This window comes from Prinia subflava, chromosome 27, assembly GCF_021018805.1.
Source record: "Prinia subflava isolate CZ2003 ecotype Zambia chromosome 27, Cam_Psub_1.2, whole genome shotgun sequence".
Lineage (NCBI taxonomy): Eukaryota > Metazoa > Chordata > Aves > Passeriformes > Cisticolidae > Prinia > Prinia subflava.
The window spans coordinates 646,556-655,837 of record NC_086273.1 but is presented as its reverse complement, the minus strand read 5'-3'; the positions used below and the strand labels follow the sequence as shown (position 1 = coordinate 655,837).

General features: G+C 54.0%; 1 protein-coding gene across 2 annotated transcripts; it reads right to left on the bottom strand.

Moving 5' to 3' along the window:
• Positions 1-2,528: 2,528 nt before the first annotated feature.
• LOC134562383 (zinc finger protein 239-like) lies at positions 2,529-8,374 on the bottom strand. Of its 2 annotated transcripts, XR_010083154.1 has the most exons (4): positions 8,014-8,374; positions 7,292-7,368; positions 6,252-7,106; positions 2,529-4,289 (listed from the first exon to the last, which is right to left on the bottom strand). XR_010083154.1 is itself a non-coding variant. In XM_063419760.1 (3 exons), the coding sequence occupies exons 1-3, from the start codon at positions 8,169-8,171 to the stop codon at positions 6,364-6,366; spliced, it is 978 nt and encodes a 325-aa protein (XP_063275830.1). In that variant the 5' UTR covers positions 8,172-8,374; the 3' UTR covers positions 5,901-6,363. The 2 variants fall into 2 exon arrangements, 1 of the variants encoding a protein (XP_063275830.1); XM_063419760.1 differs by lacking the exon at positions 2,529-4,289 and having other exon boundaries at positions 5,901-7,106.
• Positions 8,375-9,282: the final 908 nt, after the last annotated feature.

Below are 9,282 nucleotides of genomic sequence, written 5' to 3'. Positions count from 1 at the left end.
GATGGGAACACTGTCCTGAGTGCCCGGCTGTCTCTGCCCTGCGCTGCCAGGCACAGCACCACAACATCTTCTCTTGTTTCTGCACTGCCCTGATATTGTCCCTGTTCTCTGCTGCTCTCAGGGAGGCTCTGGCATTTGCAGCAGCTGAGTCAGGCACTGCCCTGGGGATTCCTGCCAGGCAGCTGTGTCCATGGGAATGGGGTGTCCAAGCTTCCCTGTGACCTGTGGGGCTGTGGGCAAAGCAGTCCATGGGAAAGGGGAATGAGCTGAGCCCCCTCCAAGAGATCCCATCATGGGCACACCCAGGGATCTCCTTGCTGTGTCCTTCCAAGCTCTGAACTGCCCTCCTGGCTGCAAATCTGTGCCACGGCCTCTGGGAGTTCCCTGAATGTCCCAGGGGAAGTGCAGAGAGGCCAGAGCTGAGGAAAGGCTTTTGGGTTTGCCAAGGGAGCCGTGAGTGTCCTTGGCAGAAGGGGGTGCTGAGACCTTGCAGAAGACCTTTGGAGAGGGTGAGACATTCAGGGATCCCTCTGCTCCTGGCAGGGTCTGGTTTATCCCAGGGTGACACGGGAGTGAGACTGTGCTCTGATTGCAGCCCAAGCTGCAAACCCAGGGCAGCTGGGAACAAGCCTATCCAGCCCCTCACCTTCCCCAAGCCACAGGGAATCATTTGCCTCTCATCTCTCAGTGGCAAGCTCTGAGTGCAGCAGAAATGCTGGGGATTTCTGACCTCAGAGAACCAGGAATGATGTGTGGGTAGGAAAAAAATGGCTAAAACTCCTTCCTGCTCTCCATGTCCTTTAGAAGTGAGAGTGCAGCTGGCAAAATCCTATCTGCATTAGGAGTGATTCCCCTGACAAATCCTGAATATCCAGCCTTGTATCTCTGCCACATGGCCACAAACCCAGGGCTGCAAGGCAGGGATGGCTCCTCCAGAGCCCCCGTGCACAGCCCTCGTGGCTGCTCCTGGCAAACTCAGCACAACTGGAGCTCAGGCAGGGGCCTGGGTGAAGGTTTTCCCAGGGCAGGAACAAGGGTGGGTGAGTCCAAGCAGGACAGTCTACAGGGAATGGCCCAGGTTTGGCTGAAAGCCGCCTCTCCTGACTTATTACTGTCCTTTTTCCATGAACAGGTGCCCACGGCCAGCCACAGCAAATGTCCAACAGCAGCTCCATCAGCCACTTCCTCCTGCTGCCATTGGCAGACACGTGGCAGCTGCAGCTCCTGCACTTCTGCCTCTTCCTGGCCATCTCCCTGGCTGCCCTCCTGGCCAACGGCCTCATCATCAGCGCCGTAGCCTGCGGCCACCTCCTGCACAGCCCCATGTTCTTCTTCCTGCTCAACCTGGCCCTCAGCGACCTGGGCTCCATCTGCACCACTGTCCCCAAAGCCATGCACAATTCCCTCTGGGACACCAGGACCATCTCCTACGCAGGATGTGCTGCACAGGTCTTTCGGTTTATCTTCTTTCTGGGATCAGAGCTTTCCCTCCTGACCATCATGTGCTACAACTGCTACATGTCCATCTGCAAACCCCTGCACTACGGGACCCTCCTGGGCAGCAGAGCTTGTGCCCACATGGCAGCAGCTGCCTGGGCCAGTGCCTTTCTCACTGCTCTCATGCACACGGCCAATACATTTTCCCTGCCCCTGTGCCATGGCAATGCCCTGGGACAGTTCTTCTGCAAAATCCCCTCAATCCTCAAGCTCTCCTGCTCACACTCCTACCTCAGGGAACTTGGGCTCATTGCAGTTAGTGCCTGTTTAGGACTTGGGTGTTTTTTGTTCATTGTTTTCTCCTATGTGCAGATCTTCAGGGCTGTGCTGAGGATCCCCTCTGAGCAGGGACGGCACGAAGCCTTTTCCACCTGCCTCCCTCACCTGCTTGTGGTTTCTCTGTTCATCAGCACTGCAGCTTTTTCCTATCTGAAGCCCTCCTCCATCTCTTTGCCAGCCCTGGATCTGTCCCTGTCAGTTCTGTATTTTGTGGTTAATCCAGCCATGAACCCCCTCATCTACAGCCTGAGGAACCAGGAGCTCAAGGCTGCAGTGTGGAGACTGATGACTGGATGGCTTCAGAACATTGAGAACTGATTGCCAATTTCTGCAAATCACTTGTAATATATATCATGTTTGACAGTTCTTTAGGTATTGCTTGTGGGGTTTTTTTTTTCCCTGTGTTTTAGTGTTTTGATCTTTTCCACAAAGTAACAACATTGGTTTTACCATTTCTCATTTGGTTTCTCCACCTTCCCTGCCACAGACTGTGCCAATGAGGGGCTGTGCTCTTAGTGGCTGTAAAAGAACTAAAGGATTGTCGCAGTGCCTACTTGAAAGACCCTTGTCTCTGTCACCGGCAAGCCCAGGCACTGGAGACAGTGCAGTGAGGGTCAGCCTGCAAGCACGCTAGCAGGGCTGACTCCTGTGGGTCCTTGTTTCCTGAAGGGATCAAGTGGGCGATGTAGCAGGATGACGAAGACGGAGGAGTAGAAAGGAGGAGACAGTTGTGTAACACAGGAGGGGTTTACTGAGCAAACCACCTCAGCCCACAACTGGCCGAGGATCAACTGGTGACACTGGGTTTTGTTCAGGACCTGAGGGGAGGAGTAAGAGGAGTGGTCAGCCATCCATAGCCAACCAGGGCCAGTATCCAAGGAGTCTCAGGGTGGGGAGTTATAACATGGACCAATCAAGGAGGAATAGGAGGGGGTTTACAAAGGCGGGAAGGATAATTGACAGTTAACTGAAAATTACATAACGGAACAGGTACATGCATAAATTACATCTCCTGAGGGAGACAAAGGAATATTAATTAGGAGGGTAGGGTACACAAAACTGAACTAGTACAGAGAACATAAGGAATACAAAGGATTAAATTAACACACTGCCACAAAGGATCTACCAGCAAAGTTTTCATCAGAGCTCCCCCTTTTGTTCTTTTCTCTGGAGCTGCAGCAGCAATGTCTGTGTGCAGAGCTGGGGGCAGATGAATGATGGCACAGCGGCTCTGGTTCATATGGCCTTACCATTCCTGATCCAGGCCAGGAGCCATTGGCCTTCTTGGCCACCTGGGCACGCTGCTGGCTCATGTCCAGCCTGCTGTCCATCACTCCCTGCAGGTCCCTTTCTGCCTGGCCGCTGTCCAGCCACTCTGTCCCCAGCCTGTAGAGCTGCAGGGGTCATTGTGGCCAAAATGCAGGACCCAGCACTTCGACTTATTCAACCTCACACTGTTGGATTTAGCCCTTGGATCCACCCTGTTCAGGGCCCTGTGCAGAGCCCTCCTGCCCTCCAGCAGTTTGACACTCACACCCAGCTTGGTGTCATCTGCAAAGATGTCCTTGGTTCCATAGGGCCCTCAGTGTCACAATGGCCTATTGTTTACACGAGGCCCTGCACTGTCACACTGTTCTCCACGGTTCCATGAGACCATGCAGAGTAACAATGCACTCCTTGGTTCCATGGGGCTTCACAGTGTCACAATGCACTCCTTGGTGCTGCACTTTCACAGTGGCCCCTTGGTTCCATGAGGACCCAGAGTGTCACTTGCACTCCCTGGTTCCATTTGGCCCCACACTGCCACAATGGACCCCTCATTCTATGGGGCTGCACAGTGTCACCATGGTCCTCTTAGTTCCATGAGGCCCCGCAGTGCCACAATGGCCCCTTGCTTCCACAGAATGTCCCAATCGTCACAGAATGACAGAATCAGAGAGGTTGGAAAAGACCTTTGAGATCATCAAGTCCAACCAATGCCCTCATACCACCTTGTCACCCAGACCATGCCACTAAGTGCCACTGGAGAGGGACAGTGACTCTGTCACCTCTCCCCTGACCAGCCCATTCCGATTCCCAATCACCCTTTCTGTGAAGAACTTCTTCCTATTTCCCAGCCTAAACCTCCCCTGTGCAGCCTAAGGCTGTGTCTCCTTGTCCTGCCCTCCAGCAGATCCACCCTCACACCCAGCTTGGTGCCATCTGCAATTTGTTACTGCTGGACTCAATCCCCTCACCCAGATCATCAGTGAAGATGTTAAACAGGACTGGGCCCAACACACATCCCTGGGGGACACCACCAGTGACTGGACACCAACTGGATGCAGCACCATCCCCATCCCTCTCCTGGCCCAAACCCCAGACAGTTCTTCATTCTCCCAGCAAAGAGGGAACCTGCCGAAGCTGTGGGCTTTAGCTTTTCCAGGGAATGCTGTGGCTCACGGTGTCAGAGGCTTTGCTCAAGTCCAGGCAGACACATCCACAGCCTTTCCCTCATCCACCACGTGGGTCACCTGGTGATAAAAGGAGATCAGGTTGGTCAGGCAGGACCTGCCCCTCCTAGACCCTGGCTGGCTGGCTCTGATCCCTGGGCCATCCTGTGGGTGCCCTGTGATGGCACTCAAGGGGATCTGTTCCATGACTTGGCCAGGCACTGAGGTCAGGCTGACAGGCCTGGAGTTCCCCAGATCCTCCTTGCAGCTCTTCTTGGGGATGGGCTCACATTGGCACCTGCAGTCCTCTGGGAGCTCCCCAGTGAGCCAGGACTGCTGAGAAATGATGGAGAGCAGCTGGGGGAGCTCATTGCCCACTCCCTCATCCCCCTAGGGTGGATCCCATCTGATCCCATACACCTGTGAGCATCTGAGTGACTCAGCAGGTCACCAGCTGCTTCCTCCTGGATTACAGGGGGCTGTTCTGCTCTCTGACCCCATCACCAGCTCAGGAGGATATTTGTCCTGAGGACAACCTGTCTTAATGTTGAAAATTGAGCCAAAGAAGGTGTTCATGACCTCAGCTTTCTCCTCATCTTCAGTTACTCTATTCCCCCTGTCGGAGTCCAGGACATCCCTCTGGACACCCTGGAGGGTTTGGACACCGGACAGGGGGGTCTGAAATCTGTACAAGGGGCTCAGCCAGCCTCACACAGAGCCCAGGAGGGCACTGCCTCTGATCCCTGGCCATGGGAGTGAATGCCCACATTGTGTGAAGAATCACAAGCCAAGAGAATTCAAAATAAGCAGTAGTTAGTTTATCAGAGAGTGTAAATGTAGAATCTAGGATTTTTAGTTTATGGGTTTGAAGAGGCAAGATGGAGGAATTGGGGAGTGGTCCTGTCCTTCTTGTTCTTGCTCTCATCCCCCATCTTCTGCTGAGTTGGATTTCAAGGATTGGTTTAGAGTAGAAATGACATGTTAGCATAGGTAGTAAATATTGGCAAAATTTTGTAAATAAAAAGTACATTTTGGATGGTAGTTGGGTCAAGGGGACTGTACATAAAGTCCGGGACCCTCTAATCTGCTCCAGTCCGCCGCGTGTCCCACTCTGCTGGGGATGCCCTGCAGAGCTGGGAAAGAACTAAGAGATAATGAAAGAATGAACAACCTTGGAAACACGGACTGGCAGACTCAATTTGTCATCTCTGGCTCCGGCGTGGAACCTTTAGGGCTAGAGAAGCCTGAAAACCTTATTACCTTGGGGAACAGCAACCCTGAGAGCAACGGCCTCTGGCTGCATCTCTGAGCTCGTGCCCAAGGCAACCACCCCTGGCAATGGGGGTCCATGGAGCTGCTCTCAGGAATTCCCTCAAGAATTGGGGAGTGCCCCAAAACCACCTCAGAAATGTGGGATGCACCAAAATTCCTTCAGGAATGCAGAATACCCAAAACCTCACTCAGGAATGGGTTCCCCCTCCCTTCATCATTCCCAGCCTTTGGCTGTCTCAGTCCACACTTCACCACACCTTCCCAATCCCCACCCAAACCCATCCCACCCCTCCTGGATATCAAGACCCCCTTCCCAAGCTCTATTTCCCCCATTTCACCCTCCCCAATCCCCATCCACCCCACCCAATGCCCATCTCACCCCTCCTGATTTGCAGCAGACTTGGCCCGATCCCCTTCCAACCCCGTTCCACCCTGAGGGACTGTGGAATTAAGTAATTTTGGGGTGGGATTGAGTAGTTTTCAGTGCCATTGAGTGGTTTTGACGTGACAGATCAAACCCACTCATCTTTTGGAGTGCCAAGAAATGGAGACAACTACACCAAATGCCCCCTAAACCCCCCATATCCTCCCAAGTATCTCCCTGAATCCCAGATTCCAGCAAAACACAAGTAAAAAGTGAGGCTTTAGATGCCTTTGTTGAGTTTGTTGGGGTTTTTTCCCCGCTTTTGTGTGTTTCAAAGGGATGAAGATGAATCAAAGATCATTACAAGCCAAACAAAAGGACCACCGGCCACTTCCCAACATAGATACCGGGGATTTGTGGATCACCAGGGCTCTTCCCGTTGTAGGTCCTCTGATGGGGGGATGGAGTTGGAGCAGCACATGAAGTTCTCCCCACAGCTGGGGCACAGCAGGGCTTCTCTTACCGGTGGCTCTGTTGGTGTTCAGTCAAGGCAGAGCTGTGGGTGAAGCTCTTCCCACACTGGGGACACTCGTGGGGCTGTTCCCTGGTGTGGATGCACCGGTGCCTGATGAGGGTGGAGTTGCGGTTGAAGCCCTTCCCGCAGTCATGGCAGAGGAAGGGCCTTTCCTCTGTGTGTGTGCACTGGTGTGCAAGGAGATGGGAGCTGATCCGAAAGCTCTTCCCACACTCCTCACTCTCGTAGGGCCTCCCCGCAGTGTGGATTCTCTGGTGGACAGTCAGCCTGGAACTCTCACTGAAGCTCTTCCCACATTCCCCACACTCATAGGATCTCTCCCTGGTGTGGATTCTCTGGTGGTGGATCAGGTCAGAGCTGTCTCTGCAGCCCTTCCCACACTCCCCACACTCGTAGAGCCGTTCCCCAGTGTGGATTATCTGGTGGCGGATCAGGTTGTTGCTCTTGCTAAAGCTCTTCCTACACTCCAGGCTCTTGTAGGGCCTCTCCCTGTCATGGTTCACCAGGTCTGAGCTCTGGCTTGATCTCCATCCACCTTCCTGGCACAGGGTGGGTCTTTCCTCCTCGGAGCACCCTGGGATGGGTCTGCAGCCCCTTCTCCTGAGGGATCTCCGGGGCTTTTCCTCCCTGTTGGATTCCTCTGCTGTGGAGCCACTCAAAACAGCCTCTTCCACGAGGTTCTGCCGTGGGGATTTGTCCTCCCTGGTCTCCATCCTCAGCTCCTTGTCTGAGGGAGGAAGGACAAGGAGAGGATGGGATTTGCCTCTGTGCCACAGGGAAGAGGAAGGAGATCCCCCCAGTGCATCCCCGGCAGGACGGCGTCGGCAGCAGGGTTGTCCTACAGATGGGGCCAGGCTGGGCTGGGAGATGGAGCAGGAGAGAGGGGAAAGGGGCAGTGACTTCCTCCTCAACTGCATGGGTGTCTCGGGACATCTTCCTCTTCCTCACAGGCTCCTCCTCCATCTGCCAAGGTTTGGGAATGAGAAATCCTGGTTTGGGGAAAAACATGGGATGAGCACATTCACTTTGAAGGTTTCTCTGCCCAAGTCTATCTCTAGAAGTGAACAGGCATCTGGGGTCCATGAAAACCTCCCAGACCCCAAGATTCAGCCCTGAAAATGCCTCCCAGGAGTTCCCCATCTCTGCTGTCACCTATTTGCTGTTTGGGGGTTCCCCTGTCCCAGCTGCTGGGGGTCACATGTGTATTTGGGTTCTCCCCGCCCTCCCAAGGCTGCTAGGAGTCCCAGGAATACAAAAAACCCTCTTTGGTCTCCTCACTTAGGGATGCTGGGGGTTTGGGGGGGTCCCAGGGTCCCTTCTTCCCTTATTCTCTACTTTGGGATGCAGGGGGTCAAAGAAGTGCCCCCCTGCCCCTCTCCAGGCTGTTGAGGGTCCCACAAAAAGTGGCGCTCCCCCCTCTCTGGGCTCCCCACTTTGGGGTCCTGGGGGTCACAGGGCTCTGCTCCTCCAGGCTGGGTCTGCCAGTGGCCACAACAGGGACCCCCCAATGTCCCCCTCACAGGGCATTTTCCACTCAGCTTTGGAGTTCTTCATTCTCCAGATATCCCTTCCGAAAACAACCCAACCCAGGGACCCCCCAGGATATTTGGGCCAAGCTCCCCCTCCCCGGTCACCTGTGGGTTTTTGGGGCGATGATCTCGTGGGTGGGCGGCTGTGAATTCAGAGGTGAATTCTCGTGGTTCTCCTTTTCTTGATTCTCCTTTGTTTCTCCTCTTCCTTTTACTTCCGCTCCTCCTCTTCCATCCCTACTCCTTCTCCTCCCTAATCCCATTTCCGTCTCCTCCTTCCATCCATTCCTGCTCTCCTTCTTTGTCCCTCTTCTGCCATCCCTCCTCCTCCTCCCCAAGGAGCAGCCCCACTCTCGGTGCCCCGTTCCCCAAGCCCCGGCTGCGGCTTCAGAGAGTGCTGGAGCCGCCCGCTCCCTCCTCTCCTCCTCTCCTCCTCTCCTCCTCTCCTCCTCTCCTCCTCTCCTCCTCTCCTCCTCTCCTCCTCTCCTCCTCTCCTCCTTTCCTCCTCTCCTCCTCTCCTCCTCTCCTCCTCCTTCCTGCTGCCGCTCCGCCTCTTCCTCCCTAATCCTCCTCCTCCTCCTCCTCCCCCGTTCCGCACCCCCGGCAGCCGCGGGAGCAGCGGGGATGGAGCCGGGACAGGTCAGGATGGGCAGCGCGGGACTCTCGGCTGCTCCCACCCGCTGGGGAAAAGGAGAGGGAAACTGGGAAAACTGGGGGCTGCCGAGCCAAACTGGGGCTTGCTGGGTGTGAAAAATATGAAATGATTAATTTATGTTCTTATGGTAAATTGAAAAACTATAAAATTGTATAAATGTGTATTGGGTAAAGTCTATGTTTTAGGAGACCTTGTAGCAGATGGTGAAACGAACAACCCTGAAAAAGCAGGCGCCACCATTCAGAAAGGAACAAAGGATTTTCAGGAAAGCCTGCAGCCTTCTCGAGTACCGGGAGGAGACCCATCAAGATAAGGTGGCCCAGTGACTCACACCTTGGTGGCCACCTTCACAGACTATCAAGCAACATCATCCATATCTCGACCATTCATCATCCATAAGGACCCATAGAAATTGGACATTAACATATGAACTGAGAAAAGAACTCTTTTCTGCCTGGTCGGGGAAACTCCTGAATTTGTATAGCTAGTCGGGAAACAAAGAAAAATATGGGGAAATATTGCCGAGGGCAGAATAAAGTGTATAAAAACCAAGCCCCGAACCGGGCTAATTTGTGAACCGTTGGGGGAGATAGCAGGCTGCCAGGCCCTGGATCTCACGGTTCACCCTTGACATTTCCCGGGAAAAACTCTGTCAAGTGTCTCCGCTGTTGGTGGGTTTATCGAAATTCTGTAATTCGATCTTTATTAATAAACCAAAT

Bases quoted from the DNA above. Each gene is read 5' to 3' on its own strand.
- LOC134562383 (XM_063419760.1), bottom strand. From the start codon at position 8,171: ATGGGATTAGGGAGGAGAAGGAGTAGGGATGGAAGAGGAGGAGCGGAA. The intron at 7,369-8,013 runs GTGACCGGGGAG...TCCCCAAACCAG, and splicing joins ATCGCCCCAAAAACCCACAG to GATTTCTCATTCCCAAACCT. The intron at 7,107-7,291 runs GTTGAGGAGGAA...TTCCTCCCTCAG, and splicing joins TGTCCCGAGACACCCATGCA to ACAAGGAGCTGAGGATGGAG.